This window comes from Catharus ustulatus, chromosome 5 (genome assembly GCF_009819885.2).
Source record: "Catharus ustulatus isolate bCatUst1 chromosome 5, bCatUst1.pri.v2, whole genome shotgun sequence".
NCBI classification, from domain to species: Eukaryota; Metazoa; Chordata; class Aves; order Passeriformes; family Turdidae; genus Catharus; species Catharus ustulatus.
Window position 1 is genome coordinate 73,280,766 of NC_046225.1, and position 27,533 is coordinate 73,308,298.

The window sequence follows — 27,533 nt, forward strand, 5'->3', positions numbered from 1 at the left end:
TGTGGCTTCCCCCTGACAATGTCACTTCAGGCAGTATTAAAAGTTTTAAACAAGTCAAGATACACAGCACCAGGCTCTCCTTTACTTAGCCAAGTTTCATCCCTGATACAGGAGGTAACTGCAAAAATCCACGTTTCTTACACCCTGTACAAACACCACAAAAAGTGCTGACAAGCATTAGGCGAGAATCAAATCACTGCCTCAAAAAACAGGAAGTGGAACTGGAATAAAAAACTGAGGGAAGAGAGTGACTGGAGAGAGCAAAACCTTCACCAATTTCATGTTCTACCTCCTTTTTTGCCCAAATCTGAGGCTGAGGAAGTCTTGGCTCCTGACAATCAGTGGTTCAAGGAGAGTGATTGCAACAGTGGGGGTGTTTTGCACCACTTAACTACTGCTTTGTCTGGAGTCTCTTCTGTCTTCACTCAGAGCCAAGGATTAAAAAACACAGATTTTCTCGTGTTTGGACTTGGCTGTTTATTAAATCTTATCAAAAGCACAGAAAGTTCTGCAACACTTCTAGCTAAAAAAAAAAAAAAAGTGAGCAAAATGGAGAGAGATGCAGCTACTACAAGGTCTCTTAAAGTTAAACAGCCCAGTAGATAATTAACACCTATATTATTTATACTTTTAACCCAGTAATCAAATTCCCATGACCTTCAGTGTGGCCCTAACTGTCCAACCAGAAACCACTGCCTGAAACTATGAAGAAGAAGGAAGAACACCAAAAAGGAGACACCACCCAAAATCCTCCATCTTGTCCCACACCTATCACTATATTATAAAAACCTCAAATTCAAAACCCTTCACCATGTGCAATCACACACTTCTATTTAACTACACACCCCTGATTTTAACTCCATCACTCAAATTTGGATTTCTCCAAAGCCTCAGGTCACAAGCAGTGTTCTCCAGGGGGTCAGTGCCAGAAAACACAGAAAGCCCAAAAATCCCAGGTTTCTGAGATCCAACAAGTGATCCCTGAAAATTTACTGAGCCAAGCAATCTCCCACAGCCACCTGCTGCTGGGCACTGCTGAAGACAGGAGAGATGGCAACCCCAGCTCAGCCTGGCAGCCCTGCCCAGATCTCAGCAAAGCATCCACCCTTCTGAGTTTTTGCTGCTTTTTGACAGGACTTTGCCTCTGAAAGGGGCTGGTACTGGATGCAGCAGCTGGTAATTCCTGTGTCAGTGCCTCATCCTCTTAGAAGGCTGGAAGAAAATTTCAACAGAACCAATTTTTGCCATTGAAAAATTATTTCTTGGCTAGTAAAAACCATATTCAGTCCTGCCTGAAAAATTTGTGCAAGAATTGCTTAGAAACCGGGTTGTTCAGCTCCACAGATATGATCAGAGATGGTCACAAATGTGCCCAGATCTCCCAGTGCTGAAAGCAGAGATGTTAGAGCAGCTGAGTGAGTGATGGAAAACATTCCTCACATGCCAAGCCAGGCTGTGGCACAAACATTTCTGCTGCACCATCATTTTAATTACCTTTTGCAGTCTCTGCACAGTTAAGGCCAAGATGTGAAATTTTTATTCTAACATCTAAAAAAACACCAGAATTTTAAAGCTTGAGTATCTCCTCTAGCAAAACACTGATTTTTTTTTTTTCCAAGTTTTATCTATAATGCTCCCTCACAAGAAAAAGCACTTCTGTTTATTCCATCTTTGAATAATTTAATTTTACATTTACATGTAGGAATCTGTATCTAAAAGCATACATGATTTAAAATAAATCTAGGGATATTTGTGGAATCTACAAGGTAAAATTTTTATCAGTCCTAAAGCTTTTTAAAAATGTACTTTACAGGCAATTTCCTGTCGCACATTAACAGCAAAGTTAACATAAATGTTTAAAATATTTTTACATAACTATAAAAAGAATTAAGATTGCATCACTTAAGAAAAATGTAGTAGAGCTACAAAAATCAATACAGACAGTTTTATTGATTTCACAGGCTAAAATGAGTAAGATCCTATTTTTTTTTTTTTTTAATTGCTTTTAACTGCCACTTGTTCATAACAAGCAGCAGCTAAAAAGAAACAGAGAACTGAAAGTTCCAGTTCTTACCAGGAGGAATTTCAAGGAAAACCTGTACCCAGCACGACACATAAGTGTCCTGAGAACTAAACAAGTACTTGCAGTAAAATTAGCAGGAGTTTCAGTTGCTTTCATAAATCAAGTGAATAAAAATGAACCAGTAAATCCCAAAGTCATGCAACAGAATTATAAGATACTACATTATAAATGCCACAGTATTTCTCACAGCACAAACTTATGAGGATGAGAAAGTAGAAAATTTAATTCCTCTCAGCTCATAAACAAATAAGTAAAGAATATTAGACTTGAGACAATCTGCTACTAATAATCTGCTTTCAAGTATTTATGGATTTGCATGAAATCTTATCTTCCCTCTTGCTCCAGTTTCACACTCTGGCTGTTGATATTACACCACATTTTTGTGGAGGGGTTCATCAACAGTGGTTTCACCACTTCCAGCCCAGTATCACTCAAAAGAGGTTTGTTGCCAGCTGTTTCCTGGGCACACCCAGTGTCCCCATCCCCTGCATGGCAGAGGTGCAGCTCAGGAAGGCACCAGAGGGAGAAGAGGCTGCCCAGGGTGGCATTGGCTGCTTTGGCTTTTCATTCCACCTTGAACCTTTTCCAAAACGTGGCCAAGTGATTTCCACACCTCTCTCCTTCAGAAATCTCAAAATGAACAATAAGCTGGAACAATTCAAAAGCTCACAGGACTTTTTCCCAATATCTCAGTTTCTCACCTATTTTTTTAAAAAATCATATTTCACTCTCCTGTGTCAGACTATTAAAAAAGTCATTGCATTAAGCAGTGCAGATCTTAAATCTACAGCATATGTATAACCTGAGAATCTGAGAATCACAGGCTGGTTTGAGTTGCAAGGGATCTTAGAGATCATCCCTTTCCACCCCATCCATGGGCAGGGACACCTCCACTGTCCCAGGGTGCTCCAAGCCCCAAAGTCCAGCCTGGCCTTGGACACTTCCAGGGATCCAGGGGCAGCCACAGCTTCTCTGGGCACCCTGTGCCAGGGCTCATCAAAAATAACAACTTCAGGCATGCAAGTCTTCCAATTTTAATTATGTTTACAAATACAAATTTTGGATGAGCTGATAAAGTTTGGATTAAAAGAATGTATTTGTATTGCATCCTACTGCTGGGCAACCATGCCAGGGAAAAAAAACAAATACTAACAAAAAACCTATGGAGCAAACAGTAATGTTTTACAGACGTTTTCTTTCAAAGCATCCTGGTGCATCATCCCTGCAGTTCCACAGCACCTCAAACGTGTGTCACAAAACAGCAATCTCTCTTCTGAGCTCCAAAACTTTCAAATTGCCTACGGCATTCTCCAAATACTTGAGTTTTTTGTTATTTTGCTTCTTTCATGAGGTAAGATGACTGCTCAGCTGTCTCATCCAGCAATGTTTTATTCCAATCAGCCACTTTGGAAACAAGGCAAAGGCAGGTCAGATTTTCATTATGACTAGATTTTGCTGATCCTTTATACACATCTGGTAAGAGACTCAGGGACAACATTGTTGTCATAAAAATTTACCTTGGGATGATAAATGTGCAAGCAGTTTCCTTGTTTTGGATGAAGTGCTCACAGTAAGGCAGACAGGGCTGTTCTGTGAGCACTCATTCCACAAGCATTTCAGCTCCTGCAGGGTTGTGATTTCCCAGATCCCCATCATTTGCTCCCCAGTACACTCAGTTCCCATCCCTCCAGCTGCAGAAGGGCTGGCTGGTTCCCTGCTCCTCCCATGGGAATGGATCAGCTGCCTTGTGCTTCCCTGTGTGGAATGACTTACAAAAATAAAGGTGTGTGCTAAATGAATTAAATAGGATACAGCAAACAGAAATGCCTGATCAACAGTGAACCATCATTTGCATCTCATCTCCAAGGAGAAGTACAGTAATTTCACTATTATAAGCCACAACATTTTGACTAAAATTTTGGTCCAAACTCGGAAGTGCGGCTTATAATCAGGTGCGGCTTATATATGGACAAAGAACAAAAAGTTGCTGTTTTAGTTTGTAAGACAGGCGTCTGCTGAGAAAGGCAGGAGCTTCTCTTTGAAATGGAGAATGTAAACCCCCTCCCTACAAATTATTATCATTTTGAAATCAAGGGGCTTTCAGGCAAAAATACGGGAATTAGGAATAACAGTTCTTTACTAGGGAAATTAAAATAGAAATACAGTACTACAAAGAAACAAACCCCAAACCCTGACACAGTCAGAGTACAGCCTGACACCCCTCAGGCAGGGTGTTGGCAGCAGTCCCATTCCATGGTGGCTGCATCCTCCTGCAGTGACAGATGTGGCTCAGTTGGAGCAGTGCTCCTGTACAAGGTGCAGTTTCCCTCTGGAGCTCCAGTGGGGATGTGGAGAAATCCGGTTTTCCTCTGGAGTCCAGTGGAGAAAGGGGCTCCCTTAGTGTCCCAAAACCTCTGTTTTTATCTTGGTAAGAAATGTTGGGCTCTTCCCCCTGGCTGGAGCAACTCCCAATGGGATGCAGTAATTTTATCAGTGCCACAGTGGGACTCAATGGCCATGAGCAGAAAATGACTGGCTGGAGGAAGGATGGGCTGTGAAAAGATAAAGAACAATGCCCTGCCTGGTTTCAATGGATGGCCCATTAGCAGAATATCTCCCATGGAGATCAGGATCACTGCCCCCACCCTCAACAGATGGTGATAGAATAGATACCTTTTATCACACCCTTTACTGTAACCCAAGACAGTTGCCGACACCCTGACGTGCGGTTTATAATCAGGTGCGGCTTGTAATCGTGAAATTACTGTGATTTTAGAATATTAACTGTGCTGGGAGACACAATATAATCAAAAGTCTTACATGGGGGGAAAATATTCAAGACATATTTTCCAAATTCATTCAGAACCAGTATCAAACAATTTGATTCAGCAAAACTTTTTTTTCTTCCCTTTTGTCCTTCTCCACCTTTTTTTTGTGTATGTGGATGGATCACCTTTATCTAAAACACCTCCTATAAAAGGAAAAATATTTGGGTAATGTGTGAATCTTGCCATAAAATAATTGAGCATTCAGGTCTGAGGTGGTTAATCAGACTTGATCAATACAGCCAACAGAACGTGTGGACCTGATCAATATGGTAAATGTAATGCAAAATGCTATTATTTTTTTTTTTTTTCAAATACGCACCTTGTATCAAGACAGTATCTTAACTAAATCCAAAATCTATTAAACCTAAATCTGGACAAAGTCTCAGAAACATCTGAAATACAGAGATTTAGTTACTTCAAAGAAAATGTGTCACATCAGAATAAAGAAAATGTGTCACATCAGAATAAAGCACAATAAAAAATCCTCAGATTGTGTTTTTTATGTAAAGTTCTTCAGTAACCTGTACAAGATTTCCTAAAGTAAGACCACAATAAATAAATTTACAAGGACAAGCAACATCATAAAAATCTCATGAAAAGTAAAAATGAGCTGTGCAGGAGTATAAAATGAAATTACAAATGTTAATAAAGGCTTTCTGAATATCAAGTTTCCCACATATTCTCAGTGGACAAAAGTGGGACTTAATGACTCCAGCAAAAAGCACATTTTGATGCCACAATTAAAGTTTTTGATAGTTCCACCCTACAGAAATGGAAATGCTGGAAACCCAGCACAGGCTTCCCTGCTGGACTTGTGTGAAATGAGATGCTGATTACACATATTCATTTTCTGGCTCAATAAGCTCCTTGCAGAGTGTTCAGGAACTGTGGTGACAAATCCATCAGTTCCCAGAGTGCACAGTGACAGCCCCACCTCGACACAGCCCCGTGCAAGTTTAGAGGAAATCAATAAAATAATGTTCTGTACAGTAGTGGGCAGGGAGATGGAGAAAAGTGATATAAAAAAATGATATATTACAATCAATTTTATACCTTCCTTTGAAGCCTCAGCATTCTGATGGCCACATCAGTAACAGACCCATTAGGAGAGCTCCTGACTCATCCACAGTGTGCATTTCCTTTGTATTTGCCAGCAATTCAGTGGGAAATTTGCAGCTAAACTTGCAGCTCAGCCTGCCAGCTCCACAGAACAATTGTAACATGATGGACCTTCCATTGAAGACTTCTTTAAACCAGCCCCATGAAACTCAATATGCAAGCAGCCAATGAATCCAGAGCCAACAGGCTGTTAACCTGAAACAATTTTCTCTAAAACGGGTAATTCTAAACTAATAAATGCAACCCTGCTGATTTCTGCCCTTTCCTGTAATAAAAACCACCCAAATTCAGAGTCAAGGGTAAAGAAGAACCTGGAAGCAGATGTTACCATGGGAGCCTTAAGGAACACTGACACAATGACTGTAAAAGCAAGGACCTATTAAAGAGTTTGGCAGAGAAAATCAAGGACCAACACAGTGTGGCCTGAAGAAAGGCACAACAACCTCTGGGCTCAAACTGCAGTGATTTTTAATTTATTTCTTTTTTAAAGCAATGATTCTGAAAAAAAATTTAACAGTACCCAGGTGTTACATCCAGGAAGAATAAGAAGAAAAAACAAAGGAAAGAAATTACCACAGGACCTAGACTGACAATCTAATAACAAGATTTTTTTTCCTTTTTTTTGCCAAGGGAAGTATTTGAAAGAACAGACAAAAATGGTCAAATGGGAGCAGTAAAACAATCCTTCATCAAGTCACTACAGAAAGCTAAAATCTGAAACTGAACTTCTCCCACCCTCTCCTCCAGTGCTCTAAAACTGCTTTCCTTCCCAAAATTCCATTATATAAAGAATGAGACCTTTAACATTTTCAGTCGTTTTCCTTCCAGCTCAAAAATATTTAATTGCACTTTCTTGCAATTTTTAAGTTTTATAGGAATTTTGGAAGAGGATGAGGCTTGGGGACAAAGTGACGTGAGAGCAAAGGGCTGGAGGGAGCCCAGGAGGACGAGGATGTTACAGAAACTTAAAAATCCTTTGGGTTCCCTGTCCCTTGTAGGAAGGGTTGCAGAAGACTTTTGAAGGATCTATCCAACTTCAGGGCATCACTGTTAATGAAGAGGAAAGCTCATAAAGCATTTTAATTTATTCTGACTTAGTTTTTGACATAATTGGTTTCTAATTTCTCTGCTGACAAAAGTATATAAACCCACAATTTGATTATAGACAAAATTCACAGAGCTCAGTACAAACTGATATTCCAGGCTTCCTATTTCATTTCCATGAGAGATGGAAAATAAAAGATCTGTGGATGTTTAAGGTTTTTGATGGCTCACCCAGCCTAAAGGGTTGGGTTGTAAAACCAAAACAGTCACAAAACAAAGAAAATAAATAAAAACTACTGAAAACAACCAACCCAAAAAACCCACAAAAATCCCACCAAAAACCCCACAAAAAACCAAAGCACAAACCCCACAGCCAGCATCCCTCACAGACTCCAATGTCTACTGAGAAAACTGCAGGGCCAATCACTCGAAAAAAGAACTTGATTGTATCAATTTTACTCTTGGAAACTTTCAGTTCAGTGAAAAAGGCTGAGAGGTGTGCAGAACAAATGCATTTCTAATCTTTCATTAAAGATGTATAAAATATTATGCAGTGATCTGCTACACTGAGCTCAAAATCTCAGGCTTCAGTTTCAAAGTGCTTAGGAACTTTTGTTCAGTAAAATTTAAACACCTGAAAGAGCTCTAGGATGATGATTACAATAATCATTTCCACTCTTGCAGCTTGTCTACTGCTAGAAGAAAATTAATTTTTAAAAGAGACCAAACCCCTGAAGACAGTACAACTGCTGAAATTTTTGCCAGTGTCAAAAATTGTCCTCCCCACCTTTTGTGCAACAAAAACCTAATGTTACTTTCTACAAAATATTCAAAACTACTAAAGTGTAAATAGACAGATAAACTCACAGGATGCCCTTTGAGCAGGTAAAACAAAACCTGACAACCAAGGTGAGTACACAAGAAAGCCCCTAACAAAGAGACTGAAATCTCTAGCAGGGTACCAACCAAAATATGAAAATAGAAGATAATGTTCCTAATTTCTTCTTGTTGGCCAAGCAAAACAGCAAGAAAGTAGAAATTTCTGTCTCCAGAGCTGTCTGCCACATGGGAAAGGGGAAGCTGCAGCTCACAGCCTGGACTTTCTTCTGTGCTCAAACACAAGCACAATTAAATTATCTTCCAGGAATTCTTGAGAGTTGCAGTAATGCCATTAAAAATATGTTGTGGATAAGAAGGGTTGGATGTAAAGTAGAAGTGATTTCTGACTGGAACTAAGTGATGTGACCCTGATACGTCCTGAACACAAGAGCTGGAACGCTGTTGAATTCAGAAACTCCAAAATTAAGTTATCTATCTGAGAGTGGACTTAATCATCATATAAATGACTCAGAAAGAAATGCTTATTTTACAGGTGTCTGGGGTTACAATACAGGATGTGATAAAAGGTATCTATTCTATCACCATCTGTTGAGGGTGGGGGCAGTGATCCTGATCTCCATGGGAGATATTCTGCTAATGGGCCATCCACTGAAACCAGGCAGGGCATTGTTCTTTATCTTTTCACAACCCATCCTTCCTCCAGCCAGTCATTTTCTGCTCATGGCCATTGAGTCCCACTGTGGCACTGATAAAATTACTGCATCCCATTGGGAGTTGCTCCAGCCAGGGGGAAGAGCCCAACATTTCTTACCAAGATAAAAACAGAGGTTTTGGGACACTAAGGGAGCCCCTTTCTCCACTGGACTCCAGAGGAAAACCGGATTTCTCCACATCCCCACTGGAGCTCCGGAGGGAAACTGCACCTTGTACAGGAGCACTGCTCCAACTGAGCCACATCTGTCACTGCAGGAGGATGCAGCCACCATGGAATGGGACTGCTGCCAACACCCTGCCTGACGGGTGTCAGGCTGTACTCTGACTGTGTCAGGGTTTGGGGTTTGTTTCTTTGTAGTGCTGTATTTCTATTTTAATTTCCCTAGTAAAGAACTGTTATTCCTAATTCCCATATCTTTGCCTGAGAGCCCCTTGATTTCAAAATTATAATAATTTGGAGGGAGGGGGTTTACATTCTCCATTTCAAAGAGGAGCTCCTGCCTTTCTCAGCAGACACCTGTCCTCCGAACTAGGACAACAGGGCATGGACCATTATAAAATTAACTCACTGATCACAGTCAGCACTACACTAAGGATACACCTGCTTTTTTCCATCTACTCAACAAGTGTTTCAGTTGTGCCAGACAAGAACTGCTCAAATAAAATCCATTTCCTTTTCCATGAAGGGTAAAAACACTACCACAAACTTTGTTCATCCACCACATTCCAACAGTCAACAGTATCACACTGAACATACATGAAAGCACTCAGCTTAAGAAGAAAGAAAAAAAAATAATATTACAGGCTGTAGAAGCATGCACAGAGATCCTATGAGGTGGAACATAGGAATAAAGCACATTTAAATATTATGGAGTGAAAAGACAGAAAAGAAAGAAGAAAAAGAAGACAGACATACAGATATTAAAATAGATACAAATGTTATGCCTCATATGCATGCATTTCCCTCAAATGTTTGCATCCTTGTCAGAAAAGTATAAAACTACCTGCCAATTAAAGTATTTCAAGCAGAGTAGTAAAAGCCTAATCATTCCACACTAAGGGTGTAGATATGTGTAATTCCCTGGGAAAAAATGGAATACATTAATACATATTCCCTGGAAACAACTCCAGATTCAGAAGCCATTCAGCACACTGGGTTCATTATGTTTTACATGAACACCTTCCAATGGAAATATTTATTATTAGCATAAGCAGATGCAATACATTTTCATTATTAGGGAGCAAGATGAAATGAATTTTCCTGTTGCAAAATCTCGTTTCTCCAACACCCTGCTCTGAAAACTCCCAGATTAATTGTTTGCACAAGGAGATAAGGATTTAGAGCACAGAAGTGCTCAGGTGTCAGCCTTGTCCAGGGGTGAGTCCATCCTGGAGCTGGCTGGAATTGGCTCCCCAGATGTGGGGAAGCTTCCAGCAGCTTCTCACTGAACCCTGCAGTCCCTCACTACCAAATCCTGGCCATGAAAACCCAATTAATAAAGAATATTGGTTTATCCTTTTCCACACTACCAATTTCTTCAGTGAAAATTAAGCTATACTTCTTAAATTGTTATGTATAATCAATTTCATCTATTTTCATCTTTAAACAGGTTTATAAAGAACAATATTCACATCAAGTGTCAAGGTTACTTTGTTAAGAATGTGCTTTTTTTTTTGGCTAAACACCCTTTTATTCATGAAGGAAGAGAGGAAATTTGTGCAGATAGTCCCTTGTTCCACACTGACCCAACAAACTGAATGAGAATGAAAATTTTAGTGCTGGTTTCATTTAGGATATTAAAAAGACTTATTTTAAAAAACAGACATCTAAAAGAGGAAAATTTCCAGAGAAATATTCCTTGTGTATTCACCAAAGGTCATCTGCACAATATTGAATTACTCTCTGCTGAATAAGCTAAGGATAAGTTATATATCCTTAATAACCTTGTTAAAAATTTGTAGAAGGTTTGAGGTCTCATCAATGAGTACCAAAGAACTACAGGAGTACAGAGAAATAGACTAAATAAGAGAGAAATTCCAATATATAAAGGGGAAAATATTAATCATCCCATTGAAAGAAGTAGAAGAGGATATTTCTTCCAAATCTGAGCATTTGCTGCTCAGACACATAATATTCAAGAACACCAACCACTGATGAGATTATGAGAAAAGACACTGAAAAATGATTTACCAAACAGGAAAATACATATGATAATTTACACCATGTGCTTAAAGCACAATTACATCATTTTCTTAAGGCAACACCGTGTTTAAATTTCTCTGGTTGAAAATCAAGGTCATCTTTAAAATACACCAAAAGCTCAGATCTCTCTATATACAAAAACAAAAAAAGAAAAAATTTATTTCATAAAACAGTCCAAGATTACCAAAAGTCTACTTGGATCCATTAAAAGGTGCACACCCAATGGAATCAATATTTCAAATAAATTAACATAGGAAACAAACAGAAAACAAACCATAAATATCCATCTACACATGCCCTGAAATAAACTGCAAATAAATCAGTCTTCAGAAATACATATTGAAGGGCAATGGAACAGAAAGTGCCACTGCCTCTCAGAACATGGATCAGTAGAATTAGGTTAATTAACACCTCAAAGCAAAATCTTGTAATTAGGGTATTATTTTTGTAATTAGGATTATTTTCTATCCTTTCTAACTTTTGCAGACTGATGACACACACAGCTAATGAAGTTAATGAAAAAGAAGACAGTGAGTAAGATTTTCAGATCACTCTGAAGAATGGAGCGAAGATGGATTGCAAACTTCAATATCCAAATTGCTCTGAAGTCATTAGAACCATACATATTTAATTACAGAGGTGGGCTATCTATTTTCTCTTTTCCCTGACAAATCTGATCGATTACAGAAAATAAACAACCCTCCTCCCTGATTCAGAGAGAGAAAACCCATTGCTGCATGGTTTTGTTCTTCCAGTAATAATTTTCCCAGTTTTATGACTCCTGGTGGACCTAAAGCATCCCAAAGCATTATTAAGGTTGGAAAAGACCTTTAAGATCAACAAGTCCAACCCTTAACTGAGGACAGCTAAACCACAAGTGCCACATCCACACGTTTTTGATCAGTTCCAGAGATGGTGACTCCACTCCCTTAACAACCCTTTCCATGAAGAAGTTTTCCCAAATATCCAACCTGAAGCTCCATTCCCTTCCCTGGACAGCTCCAGCCCCTCCATGTCTGTCTTGTCATCAGCAGTTCAAAGTGACCCCAAGATTTAAAATGCCACACTTCAAAAATATATTCAATTTTTCATCAAAGATTCAGGCAGCACTGTTTTTCCCATCTTTCCAGCAGTACTATTCCAGCTTGTATGTAATTTACACTTTATTTTTCTCTTATTTCATTTTCAAGCCAAAGGGTTTTGTTGGATTAAAACAAAGCCTTCACTACAAGGCAACCTCTTGCTGATACACAAACATACACTGTCAAGATCATAATACCTCTTAATTTACTAAGTTACTCCTTGTCCTGCAAATACCTGCTCCAAAATCCCTGCTGAGGGTGTTTAGTGTTTGGATGTTTTAGTTTCAGGGTGTGAATCCCATATTTGAGTTCAGTTTAGATTAGGATGGCAAAGTATTATTTACTCTGTAAGTGCTACCAGAAATAGTCTCAAAATCTATACAGGCAGCAAATTTAAGACAATTTCTTTTTAATTGATAAGCCTTTGTATAGATGAAATGCATCCAAAAGTCTTTAGGCTTCCATTAAAAGACAAAACCACAATAATTCACATAATTCTTCTCTGATCTCATTCCAATTTGTCAACAGCTTTTCTGAGAAGGGGAAACCCTTCCAATAATAATCTCATTAACAAACACTATGTTACAACAATGATAATGCCTAAATAAAATTTACTTTACACCCAGCAGCTGATGCACTTAAGGATCATTTTATCATGTTATGATGAGCTCACATTCGGTTGGATATTTGAACAGCTATTTTGAAGTTGCTGCTTAACAAACCATACCAAGACCCTGCTCACAGAGTGACTAAAATTCTTTATTTTATTAAATTTAGTGATATTAAAAATACATTCACATTTAGTGATATTAAAAACATTTTTTCAAGTTTCTCCCCCTGTAAAAGCACTACATTTGTATGACAAAAATATCCTGGACTTAGAACCATTCCAGTTACATAAATTATTATATTAGCACTTGTATCTGCTGCAGTAATTCTGAAGTCTTTAATTTAACAACTGGGAAAAAAAATGTTTAATTTACTCAAACGCTTCAAGTAAATGAAAGTTTATGTTATCAACAAGAATCTCCTTATCAGCCAAAATGAAAATCCATTTCTTATTTTGTATCAATGCCACTGCCTTTCAATGATGCAATCATCTTTTAAAACATAAGGTGATATACCTATCCTGCTTTAATTAGCATTTTCAACATTAAAGAAGATGAATGTAATTTGCTAATATATTTGCTGACCCTGACAAGTTTTGGAAGTGACAGGCAGTTCACAAGATATTCTGAAAAAAATCCCAAAACATAGAACTGCTTTTCAAGCAAATGTGGAAAAATCATCTAAAAATGCAACCAAAGCCAATTTTCCCTCAAAACCTTTAGATGTTCCCTTCCACAGGGATGACCCAAATGAAATCATCAGGATTGTTAAGAACCTGCTGAGTTGTGGATTTGGGGACATGAAATAGGCTCATCCCTGTTTCACCAGACCTCTCTATACTTTTTCAAGGACACAAGCAGAAGAACACTTCAATAATTAGTCTGATCTTCTTGATTAGTCTGGAAATCACAGGCAAAAACATTTTCTCAAAAGTCTTCCATGAAAGCTGCCAGAAAAGCATCTGCAAGAACAGAACTGGGTTAGAAAGCTGTCTAGACAAGTTCCAAAGATACTATTTCAGGATGGAGACAGGATCAGGGATGTTCCTGGGCTCCAGCAATCAAACTGCTTGCACTAATTCTTCCCTACACTTACAGGAAAGTCAGCCAGGCTGGACAGGGCTTGGAGAAACCTGGGACAGTGGAAGGTGTCCCTGTCCAGGGCAGGGAGGTGGAACAAGGTGATCTTTGAGGTCCCTTCCAACCAAATCACTCTGTGAAGAAAATGATTCTGTGCATATCACATAAAGACAAAAACACTTTCTGGTAACCCCAAGCCACTAATAATTGCCTAATGATGAAGAAAATTGAAGAGTTATTCAATGCATGGAAAATCTAGCATTTAATACAAAGAATTACAAATTAGAGCAGGTTCACTTTAGCCAGGAACTTTTTCAGCCACAGTTTACTGCACACCCAAGATACTCCCAGCACAATCTGCATTTCCAGCTACAATACACCAGTGGCAAATTTTCTCACCAATTTTCCACATGGGCTTGTGCAGCAGGAGAGGAGAAAAAGCAGCCATCATATTGCATTGCTCTGAGTTAAGAACCATCATTCCATAAAAGCAGATCATGGGAGTAATGGATGAGACTAAAGCCCTCTGAGTCCTTGTTCTCTCCCCTGCAAATGCCAACCTGCACATGCATAAACTCCAAAGCACAAACACACCCATAAACACCTCTAAACAATGAATAAAATGGGAGGCACAGACTGACAAGGTCCAGACCTTACAGGACACTGCATACCAAAAATACCCTGCAGCTTTCAAGCACGGGAGAATAAAAATAGAAAAGACAAAATTTAGCTAAAGGTTCTCCTAGCCAGCACAAAAAGTCTCCATGCTGAGAGGATCCCAACAAGGGCTGGCACAGAGGCATGGATGTTACAGAATCCAATTGCAGAGAACAAACAAGGATGGCCAGAGTGCAGCAGATGCTTCTTGCAGAAGGTAATGATTGAAAAAACATCCTGAAGTAAAAAGGCAGCTGGTAGTTTTCAGTTCAGAAATTATTTTAAGTGATGCTTATCAAAAACCTAGGACAAGAGGGAATGACCATAAATTGTGTGAGGGGAGGTTTAGATTGGATATAAAGAAAAATTTCTTCACTGAAAGGATGGTCAAGCACCAGACAGGCTGGTCAGAGCAGTGAGGGAGAGCCCATCACTTTCAGGATTGAAAAACCATGTGGATGTGGCACTTGGGGACATGGGGCAGTGGTGGCCTTGGCAGTGTTGGGGAGCAGATGGACTTGATGATCTCAGAGGGTTTTTCCAACCTAAACGATTGTATGATTCCATAATGCTGGAAAAAGAAAGGAGGAGTCTCCTCCTAATCAATATAAAAACTTACATAAACTTATAAAAATGTTTGCAGTTCAGTTTCAGAGAGAAAAGTTCCACATTCCTGTTGTGATATGATTTGATTTGTCTCCCTGACATGGAACAGCCACCACCAAATCCATGGCAGGGAAGGCACAGTCCAACCTCCCACACTCCCAGAAACATCACAGATCTGGGACTGCTCTGACAGAAAGAGCTTAAACAATCGTTAGTTTCACTATTGGAAGAATAAAGGTTCAGGTAAAAAAAAATTAAACCATATTGACCTTATTATACAACTGAATTGAGCTTGAATGATCAAAAAATAAACCTTTATAATTCATTTTCCCTTAGGTCTGTCTTGAAGGCAACTTCAGCCTGAATCCAGCTATCAAAGAAAGAAAGTGCTGGAACATTCAGTCCAATTACTAAAACAAGTGCAACAGGTATGAGGTACAAGGTGCTCCATTACCCACCCTCCCCCAGACTAGTTTGACATATCCAAAGGCATTCACCAACCCTACAAAAGTAAACCTGTGGTTCAAATGCTGCTGAAAAAATTAATAAATCATGCATTTCCCATGGAAAAGAGCACACCAGATTTAGGCTTCAAATGCAATAAAACCAAGGTTTACCAAATGTAAGTAATAGCCAATTAACTGGAATGGTTGGGAATACAGTTATATTCATATATTTATGGCAGCAGAGAAATTTGCCCATTTTCCAAACAGTACAAGGGAAGTTCATTAATAACAACATCAGTCATTATTATTCTCATTATTTTCTACATAAACTACATGAAATAAAACAATTTTGAATTTCACTCAATGACTTATTTGTTTCATAGGTATAGGCAACTAATTTTACTGAGTGATGCTATTCTTTTAAAAAATGCAAAATCATTAACCAATTATTTTTGTCTGCCTTATGACAGACTGTTGCTTCCTTTAAGATGCTGTAACTGGCATCTTAAATGTATTGGGAAAAAAAACCACAAAACATGCACTGCAATCAGAACTGTCTCTCCACAGCAAATCTAGGAGGACAGAAGTGTGTCATACTGAAGGAAAACAGAATCAGTCATGAACAATCTGCAGCAGGAACACTCACCATTATTTGTGCTGTTGTTAAAACTCTGCAATAATAAGTAACAGTCCAAAAATGGAAAGATCCTAAAAGGCCCAGCTGCTGCATGGCTCAGGTAATAAAGGCATGGTTGTAAAACAGCCATATAGGCTGAATATTTAAAATTCCTAGGCAAAACTAATGAAAAGAACCACAGATTGACATTAGAAAATTTAAATCTTAGCAACAGAGCAAATCTCATCTTTTCATCTTCAAAATCTTGACACAGTGTGCACATACATGATTATTTTTGGTGTTTTTCCAAAAAACAATTGCATGGATGTTGGTGGTTTATAGTTGGTATTTATTCCTTCTCTCTTCTTAACATATTCTTATTCTTATTGCATTCATATTCTTATTTAATTAGCACTCAAAACCACAAGAAACAAAAAAATTATCCCCTGACTCCTTATGGACAACCTCCAGAAGTCTTATTTTTCAGCTATACATAAAATATGGTGTAGTTAAAACCTTCCTAAAAATATAATTCTTTTTTCTTAGGAAAACCACCCACAGTCTAACAAATAAAACAGCAATCCAGTTGGTTACTATGCAGGAAGGTGAGAGTAACAAGCAGCAAGCCTTAAAAATATGTTTAAGTTATATATTTCCTTATAAAATGTCATGGAATCAAAAATCATAAAATTTATCATTTAAAAAAAAGTCACAAAACAGAACTAGCAATAAACACAATTACCTTATGCTTTTTAGCTAATTGTAACACCAAAGCCAGAGAAAATAAACACATTTCAATTAGCAATTTCAACACTGTGGAGAAGAGAAATTCTAATGATTTTTTCTTTTTTCCCAGCACACATTTCTTAGAAAATCTCAGTAATGTCAGGTTAATAAATGACATGACAAGCCCCACCTGCTCCTCTTCCACCACAACAACAAGCACTGGGAACAGGGTACCCCAGCAAGCCCCAGTGCTCACACCTCTGACAGCCACACAAAGTTTTAATTACTTTGCTAGCTCAGGGCTTCCTAGAATAAAAGCAGTTCTGTCATTTCTAATGCATTCTCATGATCAGTTAATGGATTTTCGAATTTTTTTTTTTTTTCCTGCCTCCAGCTCAGACAACCTCCTTGTCTTATAATTTCTTCTAAATCAGTTCCTAGGTTATCCATATTTTCTCATCTGGAACACTAATGAGCTTGTCTAAAATTGACTTTTAATGCACCATTCTCCTACCCTGACTCCTTGGCAAACCCACATCACATTTCTGCATTGCTCTGAAGTATCAGCAGAAACCAGTGGATGTGCCATCATTTGGAAATCTGTCACTCATGTGCCTATAGACAGACTGAGTTCACAGTCTAAGTTCACAGATACAAAGGACTAAATTAGCACTTCTGGAGCCCTAAAAATTGTGTCCAACGATTTCCAGTTTTTCCAGCACTGTCCACAACCATACACTGCCTGGAGAACAAGAGGGTACTCTGATTATTCAAATGAGAATGCCAAAATTAAATATGAATTTTTGGTGATGGAAATCAAAGGATCAGGCAGATTTAGGCTGTAGGGGACTCAGGATTTCATCTTCTCCAATCTGCTGGTCAAATCTGCTCTGCAACTCCCTGAAACGAGGCAAGGGCAAGGTGGGGATTCCCCTCTTCCCCCAGACAACCAGCAAGAGAAGGAGAGGACATGAGAGGACAGGCTGGGCCAGGGGAGGGGCAGGTTGGACATCAGGAGGAATTTCTTCACTGAAACCCTGGTCAGGCATTGGAAGTGCCCAGGGAGGTTTGGAGGTGCCCAGGGAAGGAATGGACATGGCACTCAGTGCTCTGGGCTGGGCACAAGGTGGGGACTGGGCACAGGTTGGACTGGAGGATCTTGGAGAGCTTTTCCAACCTGAATTACAGTAATTTCACGATTATAAGCCACGCCTGATTATAAGCCGCACATTACAATACAGAGTGTGATAAAAGGTATCTGTTCTATCACCATCTGTTGAGGGTGGGGCAGTGATCCTGATCTCCATGGGAGATATTCTGCTAATGGGCATCCATTGAAACCAGGCAGGGCATTGTTCTTTATCTTTTCACAACCCATCCTTCCTCCAGCCAGTCATTTTCTGCTCATGGCCATTGAGTCCCACTGTGGCACTGATAAAATTACTGCATCCCATTGGGAGTTGCTCCAGCCAGGGGGAAGAGCCCAACATTTCTTACCAAGATAAAAACAGAGGCTTTGGGACACTAAGGGAGCCCCTTTCTCCACTGGACTCCAGAGGAAAACCGGATTTCTCCACATCCCCACTGGAGCTCCGGAGGGAAACTGCACCTTGTACAGGAGCACTGCTCCAACTGAGCCACATCTGTCACTGCAGGAGGATGCAGCCACCATGGGATGGGACTGCTGCCAACACCCTGCCTGACGGGTGTCAGGTTGTACTCTGACTGTGTCAGGGTTTGGGGTTTGTTCTTTGTAGTACTGTATTTCTATTTTAATTTCCCTAGTAAAGAACTGTTATTCCTAATTCCCATATCTTTGCCTGAAAGCCCCTTGATTTCAAAATTATAATAATTTGGAGGGAGGGGCTTTACATTCTCCATTTCAAAGAGAAGTTCCTGCCTTTCTCAGCAGACACCTGTCCTCCAAACTAAAACAGCAACTTTTCATTCTTTGTCCATATATCAGCCACACCTGATTATAAGGCGCACTTCGGGTTCGGACCAAAATTTTAGTCAAAATGGTGCAGCTTATAATCGTGAAATTACTGCACTCTGTGGAAGTAGGACTGCCTTCAAAGGCTGCTCAGGAACTTTTGTGAAGGTTCTGCTGCATTTTGTGGCCATTAAATCTCTCTCTTCTATCCAGTGACCCGTTTCAATGACTTATGGAAGAACTTCCCATCTCTGTGATCTCCTTGTTAAGCAGCTGATTTGAATCCACAAGTGGCTTCAGAGCTCAAACTGAATGGGATTAAATACCCACACATTTATTTCTTTATTTATTGGCCAAGATAAAGCTTCAAATCAGACGTTCCCTCTCTCTCAGGAAGGAAATTGCTTTGGAACTTTTTAAGGAGATCCCAATCTTTGCACGTGGCATCTTGTGGAGGCTGGCACTGCACAGGCAGATTGTGATCTAAGCCCCCACAGAGGTAAACCAGAGATTGTTCCTGACCTGACCACACTGCAAATGCAATTTCAGCAGAGAAAAAAAAATAAAAAGTCTTTAAAACTGGGATGATCGTTAACTTATCTGAGAAAAATAGAAAGAGCAGCTGAATAGCCTCAGCTAGAAATGCAACAGATAAACACAAGCTGAAGGTAACACATTTTTCATCACTTTGAGCTTGATTAAGTTTTTATGGAACATATAAAACACATTTTAGTCAAGCATACTCCATTGGAATCAAAGTAGAGGGAAATAAGTCAAACTACTTATTTCCTTAATACAAAAATCAGATTACGTTTTCAAAAAGGAGGGTTTATTTTATTTATTTATTCGTATTACCTGGAAACCTATGAAAAGAAGAAATCAGAATGGAAATATTCATAAAAGTTGAATAAAACAATAGCCTAACATTTCTCTATCCTCTCTTGACAGCATTTTATTTTCCCTAGCCTCCTTGACATTCTGCTAAAATAGAAACACATTGTTCCTGAGCAAAATACAATCCTGGGAACATGAGTTTTTATTATTGAAGAAATTCTTGTCCTGTAGCTCAGCTTGTAATTTCTTGATTTACATTTGCTCAAGTGTGCTATCAAACAAAGGTGTAGCTTCAGCCCAAAGTTACCCCAGCACCTGGTGAAACTATGAAGCTACAATGGCACTTTCCCTTCTGAGCTGATGTTTTCTCTTCTCTGGCCAGTGCAGTGGAAAATAAAGCAAAAGGAGAACAGGACAAAGGATCACAGAGGACCCAGGAACTTGGGTTTCACAACAGAGTTTGGCACAGAGCAGCTTCACTGGCTGGTGTTGATCAGTACCAGAATAATTGAGAACTGGCAACCTCATTTTCAGTTGGTTTCACAGTGAATTCAGGATTCTATTCTGTCTTTCATATCAAGAACAAAATTATCAGGGTTTATAATGGACGTTAATTACCATGTTATCACCATGTGGAATGAAAGAACTCTCTGCCTTGAGTCTGTAAAGTTATGTACACAGTCAGAGACTTTCAAGTCTAGAATAATTTGTACAGAAATAACATAATTTTTTTTCAAAAACAAAGACAGACAACCAGATGTCATTTCTTTAGAAAGTGACTCACTGAAAGAGCAGAGGAACCATACAGAGACATCATTTTGGGGGAATTAAAGAAGCAGCTTTCCATTATTAACAGCAACTTGGAAACAGAAAGCCACCAGAGCTGTACATACACTCCTAGAGATGGCAGGACAGAATGAAACAGGTTTTAATAGTTTATATAATTTGGATGGTTGGTTTTGGTTTGTTTTTATTTTGAATCTGTCTTTCATGATGCAATAACAAACCAGGAGCATGTCTCAGTCAGATCCCTACCTCTGAGTGACTGCTAAGTTTTTAAATTGCTTTCTAAGACAGACATAAGTAAATAGTTGTTGCTACTGTATTCCTGCTCACATTTTGGGACTATAAATTATTTAGAACAAGAGTCTCTAAACGTGTTTGAACACAGCTTTCCAACAGAGATCACGAACAAAAACTGCTCATGTTTTTATTATCAAATACTATTAAGATAATTACTTAAAAAGAGTAAATACAGCATCAGGCTGAAGGAAGAAACAAAACAAACCAAAGATACTTGCCTGGGTAACAAGAGGCTCCAGTAGTCTCTCTACTGTGAGAGTCCTGATTTCCAAACTTTTGGGGTCCCATTTCAAAATGATAGGTGATGTTGCAGAAGTCATACTCCCTGCAATAAAATTGCACAGCATAAATAAATTTGCACAGCGTGAAAATTATTAGTGTAATATCCACATACTGCACAGCATTTATTTAAAGAATAAATAAATATATATAGCCACATATAAAATACTTCATAATCTTGCTGGTGTTCCTCTACTCCCAAGAACTCTCAGGTGCATCACTGCCACATCCAGTGGGTGCTTAGACATTTATATTCCAATTTTTTTTTTTACTCCTGTACCTCCAACACCACAGTAGATGGGTGTATTCAGAAGGAACCACATCCCATGGAGGGCACAGGCAGGAGCAGGTTGATCCTGAAGGAATCCATCCCACAGAGAGACCCCAAAGTGGAGCAGGGAAAAATTATTTTATGGACTTACTACAACCACAAATCCCCCTGTGCTGCTCACAGTGGGAGAGGCAGGGAACTGGAAGAGTCAGAAGTAGAATACAACAAATTCAACAATTCTGCTCAGATTTTTGAATCAAACTTCCCCCACAGTATTCAGCATTTCTTAATTTTGCATCAAGTACTCATTTAAAGCCAAACCAGATTCTCCAGACCACCTTAGGCTTAAAAGCTTAAACAAACCCCAAAATGAAGACAACAGCAAATTGCTGTCACTTTATTCACCATTCCAGGTTTTCATGGCATTTTCTAGTTGACTTCATTTTGGAAATTCCAGATACAGAGAAGTCTGGCTGTCAGGCTCTAAGAGACATCCAGTACACCTCACTGAGCTGGAAAGTGATTTATGTACTTGGTGACAAGCAAAGCCACACAGAAATTAAATTGTCCACCAAACCCAAGAAGACAGAAAAATCTAATGAAAAAAAAAAGTTCACTATAAATAATTCTGATTTTAATATTTCCCTTTATTTTTATATCCAAGTGAAAAATTAGAAGTCCCATATACCATGAGAACACTTAACAGGTAAAGACAAAGCAGTAATATCATACTGGACATCATGTGAGATTCAAGTCAAGCCCCTCTGTATCCCAAAAGTTTTAAATTGTTTTCTCCAAAAAAAAGTTTTAGTATTTTTAACTTAGTAACTTTGGTATTGTGTCTCAGTATTTTTAACCATAAGCTAATTTCAGTAAAAAAATTTACAAATAAATAAATGAATGAATCACCACTGTAATTAAGGGAACAAAATCAAAAGAAATTCAGCTATTGCTCCTTGAATCACAATCCACTTCATGAAGCATAATTCAGCAAGGTATTTACTCAGGATTTCACAGCATTATCCAGAATACACAAAATAAATTCTACTGCTCTGCTCAGGAGAGTGTCTTGAGTAATCACTATCAATCAACACAAAAAGGCTGGTGAGTCTCTGGGTTAAAATACTTGCTCAAAAAGAGGCATATCAGAACTCCCTAATCAATGTATTTATAAATCACATATAAAAACACCAGTAGCCTCCTCTCACTTGCCAACATTTGGTAACAGAATTATCAGATAATATCTAGTGAGTGCTAAAATCACTATTATTCAGTTTCCACTCTTCCACAAAAACCCATTAGGTTTCGTGTTTTACAGTGCTGAAAACACCCAGGCGTGATTAAAGAAAATGTGAGGCAGTTTCTGGTTGCTGTAAACATGGTTGATGTGGGAGCCATCATTTTCCAACAGACAGTATTTAATTATCTTTCAGAGCCTGTTTCTTTTTTATATAAAGCTGGTTGCCACTCCAGTTGGCCTCTGCAATTCAAAAAATAAGTCAGAAGTAGACAATTATTCTAATTGGTTAATTATGAGTTATGATACTTTTAAATGTGTCACAGTGTTTCTTTTCTCTAAGCACCCTTTTCCTCACTAACTATTAACATGAGTACTCAAACTTGTCATAATTCAAAAACAAATTCAAAGCTCTACCATAGTCCAGAGCCTACCAAAGCAAATTCATTTCAGTGGATGGGAGTCATGCAGGTGATACTAAAAATAACCTGGGTGATCAGTTGTTACAGTCAGAACACAGGCTCAGGTTCAGCCTTCACTAAAAAATAAAACAAATATCCCTCAGAACTCAATATAAAAGGGTGACTGTGGCTTTCAAATATAAAAAGGGTACAGACAAGAAAAAAACATATTAAAAACTTATGACAGTTTTTCATTCGCAGTCAAATCTACACCACAGCAGCAAATAAGTAAAAGTAAAATTAATGTATTTTTCTCAACTTCAGCTGCTGTCACAACAGCAATTTTAAATGACAAGACTAAAAAGAAGTTACCTGCCCAAGAGTTTATGCAACAATAGATGGAATATTTCTTTCTTGCAATTTTTACACTGAACTTCCTACACCAAACAGGCAAACAGGGACTGCTCAGTTGGATAAAGGACAGGATGCTAAGAGTATTTTATGACTATTTGAGCAAACATTCCCCAAAAGCAGCTTTAGGAACTCCACTGAAAGGAAATATAAGTTAATAGTGCTGTAGTAATGCAGCACAGAATATATACAATATACAGACACTGCAGTTCTAATCCTGAAAGTAACTCCAGACTTCCTTCAAGAATATATTTTAGGAATTCTATTGCCTGTGTTTCTTCTTCCTTGAGCATGTGCCAAAATGTCTCTTGTTCCCTTTTAGCTTTTCCTAAATACAGCAATACAGAAATGTCTCTATCCAGCTCAGTAATGTTCAATGTGAGCATTTGTTTAGCCAGTCTGCCTTCAAAGCCCATCTGTAAAGAAAATAAGTATTTACTTCAGCACATACTAACAAGTATTTACTTGAACAAGTGGAGCCAAAATCCACATCAGTAGAATTCTCCATTGCATAACAATCCCCAGAAGTCTAACCCCACACCACCCTTACCACCAGCCTCTTCACACAGCAGAATTTCACTTTTTGGAACATCCTACGAGCCCAAAATGCTCAGCATGTGGAATTGTTTGTCTGCCACAGTACAACTCCCTGTTTTCCTCCACAGCAGATCCACTCTCTGACTTCCGCAGAGGAGCTTTCAGAGGGTCAAAGCTGCTCACCAGTGACAGTGCAGCTCATTTCTGTGCTTCAACTCCAATGTAAAAGTAAAAATATTTAAAATCTACATAAGCAAAAGCAACGTTTGCTGAAGCAGAGTGATAATTTTGTAGAAATATAAACACTGCCAGTCTTGAGCAGACCTCCAGCTGTTAGTCCAGCTCACATCTGCAATGCAGACATGAAAGACAGATGGCAAACATTTCATCCAGAATAAAGTGAAAACCCTTTCCACCTGACTCATAGCAAGCTGTAGGATTAATCAGCTGGCAAGAGTAAATTGGCAATGCTGGCAGTATAAGTCTGTACTTCCAACACTCTATTTGCTACTGGGAGGCAAAAAATTGTATTTATTAATGAAAGAAAGATGTCCAACAAGGTAGAAAATCAGCAAGGTGAGAGGAGTCAAAAGGCAATATAGTAATAATTTAGCCCATCTTTCTAAACAGTGAAGTTAAAATTGCAACTTTTTAATACTCAATGTTTAATACCTAATGCTTAAGGCATTATATGCACTAGTGAAGCTTTACATCTGACTCTCCCCACCAGTCACCACCCCAGATTCAGTCCCTGTATCCAATCAATGGGGCATTTCCACAAATTTTTTAAACCCAGCTGATCTCCCAGCTCAGCTCCTCCTGCAGGTCCCTGCCCTCTTCCCTTGGTAACAGGGCTGTGAATTCCAGCAGCACAGAACTCTCACTAACCCTAGCGAAGGAAACCATCCTCAGCTCCCTGCCTGCCTTTGAAGCCGTGCTCACAGCAGCACAGGTAACAACCAAAGCTCTGAGAAGGGCAGCAGAGGTGGAGGACAGCCTCTCCAGACACAGGCTGGTTTAAGATGAGTTAAAAACTGAACAACACAGTCTGCACTTCCTTGGTTCGCATCTGAAGATTGAGCACCACGTCAAAACAAACACCTCTCTGCACAGAGACAGACTGCTGCTAGAAATAGGGAATTCCTTCCAGCAGGATACACAATCTCTTGAGACAGACAGAAAAAAATAATCTGACTGATTTCACAGACATTTGCTTCACTGGGAGGTGGAAATCCAAACACATGAATGGTTATACCCTTGAGTCTGCCTACAGAGCATTTGGGGATGCACAGACTGGCTCTGGATCAGCTCAGGTACAGGGGAGGTGGGAGCACAGCACAAACCAGCTCAGACATCAGGAATCCTAACACACACAGCCCTGGAGAGCCCACTCCTGCCTGACCTGGCTGGCAGAGGGCTGCACTAAGATATATATAGAGATATATTTATCTGTATAAACCTGGTATATATAGCCAAGATTCTGTTCCCTTGCATTTATCTGCAGTATTGAGCAATGCAGTTGCACCTCTGCTCTGACCTGAGCAGCAGAAAGTGTAGCTGCAAGAGCTCTGATCCTCAAGGGAGCCTGGTTTCCAGCACAATTCCCAACCCATTTGCTCTTTCTCTGTCTCTACTCACACAAGAATACAAATAGAGACAGAAAGACAAAAAGCAGGAGTGCATAACAATTGCAGGGAAAGGAAATAAAGGAGAAATGCTAAGAGGACAGAGACTTACAATGAGGAGTAAAAGTGCAGTGGGAAAGGGAATAGAGAACATGCCTTTCTGCAGATAAAAAGCTCCTATCATCAGTCAATGACAGCCCAGTACAGCCTCCAGCAGATCTGGCTGAAACAATCAGAGGTCAAGCGGGCACTTCCCAGCACCCTGCTTTAAAAAAATGGAGAAAGGAGAAAGGAAAAAAATAATTAACAGAGCAGGATGGTCTGGAGGAGTATAAGGAATATCCACCTCCTCACTTGAACAACAACTTCTTGACATACTTGTTTATTTTGTTTCATGAATGTGATTCCTCTCTTCTTTCCTAAAACTTAAGTGGGGAAGAAATAAGCCAAACTAAACCTTTAAACCCCACTCCCAAGCTTAACCACGCAGAGGATTTTTAATTGGAGCTTTTCTGAGCTCCCAACTTCCTTTTGGATTCACAGCCCTCTGCTAACCCTCTAGTGATTTACCAAAATATGAGTATTGGTCTAACACCAATACTAAACTCTGACAGATAAAAGACTCTCTAACCATTTAAAGTTACAAAGTGAATGTTTATTCAGCACTGGGCAGCAGCGTGGGGTAATCCTCTAACACACACTCCAAAATTCCAGGTGGTCACAGAGTCTATTTATTGACAAAAGGTTCAAACAAATTCATATTCATAATAGCAGCCCCTCCCATTCCTGATTCCTATGGTAATTAGCTTGAATAGCTATTAACCATTTGTGGTTGGTTTCTTGGATTAAGTCTGGGGTCGTTTTTGTGGAGAGGGGTCTTAAAAGGAGGAAGTAAGGTGAGTCTTCCTCACCCTGACCTTTTCTATTAATGACAATACAAATGGCTTTGGGGCAACTCCAGTTTTGCAAAGAATGAGTTTCTGGTTGCAATTGTTTGTGTTCTTTGGACCTACCTACCAGTTTCATCCTTTCTCATTGCAAGCACAGCTAAGCAAACATAAATTGACAGACAATCAATTATTTAAGTTTCAGGTAACTATCTCAAGCCCAGTTTCTTTTAACTAAAATCCTAATTTCTTTAAGATTAGTGTTTCACCACCTCCACAGTGGGGGGACATTCTGCTTTGGCCTCAACAAAACCAAGTTATTAAATGGAAGCAGCCCAAGATGCAAACTCAGATTTCTAAGCAATAAAGCACCAAGGAAGGAGGGAAAAGGGCTTTACAAAGGGAGGATTACTGTGGGTACAGAGCCAGTGGGACAGACACAGTGGAGAGCCCCAACAAGGGAACAGGCAAGCTGAAAATAGGCAATGATGGAGTGATTCACATTTTTCAGTCACATTAACCAGCATCAGGCATGAGTACAAATTGCCTTCAGAAATCAAAGAGGCCTCGAAAATCTCCCAGGGAAGGTGCAAGCCCCAGTGTAAGGGTTGGAGTAACAGAGAGCTCTCACCTACACCCACCTGCTGGACCTGCTGCTTCAACTACAAAGTGAGAATGCGCCTCAAAATTCTGTGCAAACCTCAGCTGCATGCAGTGTCCAAATTGTTTTTATCTACTCTATGGCCTGGGAAAAGAATTCTGCTTTAAAGGCTCACACACCTACAGTACCTGTTTGGGCTCTCCAATCATTCAGCACACTGCTGAAGTTTATTATTTAGAGGATTTTCACTCCAGGGGGATGTTATATCCAATATCCAATCCTTAAAACACCTAAATTTCTAATAGTTGGTTCTCCACGAGGAGCCTGGTGATTTAGGGAGTGCTATCCCTAGGAAGGATGAAAAATAGGATTGTTTGCATTTCTTTGCTTTAATAAATATTGCAAGCAGAACTACATGAAAAGTAATTTACTCCAATACCAGTAAGCAATCAAAGTGCTTGAAAGCTGCTTTGAACAGACATACATAAAATTCCTATATTCAAATATTTCATTTTGCATTATTTATACAAGCATGTTTTTTTCCACTGAGTAACTTTCACAGACCAGGTGGGGAGTTTCCCAAAAAGCTCAATGAAATAGAAGATTTGAAGGAATTTGTAGCACAAGGCAGCCCAGAACTCAGCAAAAGGCTGTCCTGTCTCTTCTGTACAACCAGAGATTTCCCACAAATTGCTCTGTATTCACACAGTTCCTCAACACCTCCTAATAAAAGTCCTCTCACAGCTCTGGACGTGATCAAAGCCTCTGAGCCCAGTCCTGCT

At 39.2% G+C, this 27,533-nt stretch overlaps 1 protein-coding gene across 1 annotated transcript in view; it reads right to left on the reverse strand.

Annotated features, from left to right (window-relative positions):
* The window catches only part of CTNNA2 (catenin alpha 2), a 406,333-nt gene extending 385,506 nt beyond the window's left edge, over positions 1–20,827 (reverse strand). The window contains 1 exon segment of the mRNA XM_033060738.1: positions 20,721–20,827. Within this exon segment, the coding sequence (XP_032916629.1) occupies positions 20,721–20,822 (102 nt within the window). The 5' untranslated portion in view covers positions 20,823–20,827.
* Between the last annotated feature and the right edge of the window lie 6,706 nt (positions 20,828–27,533).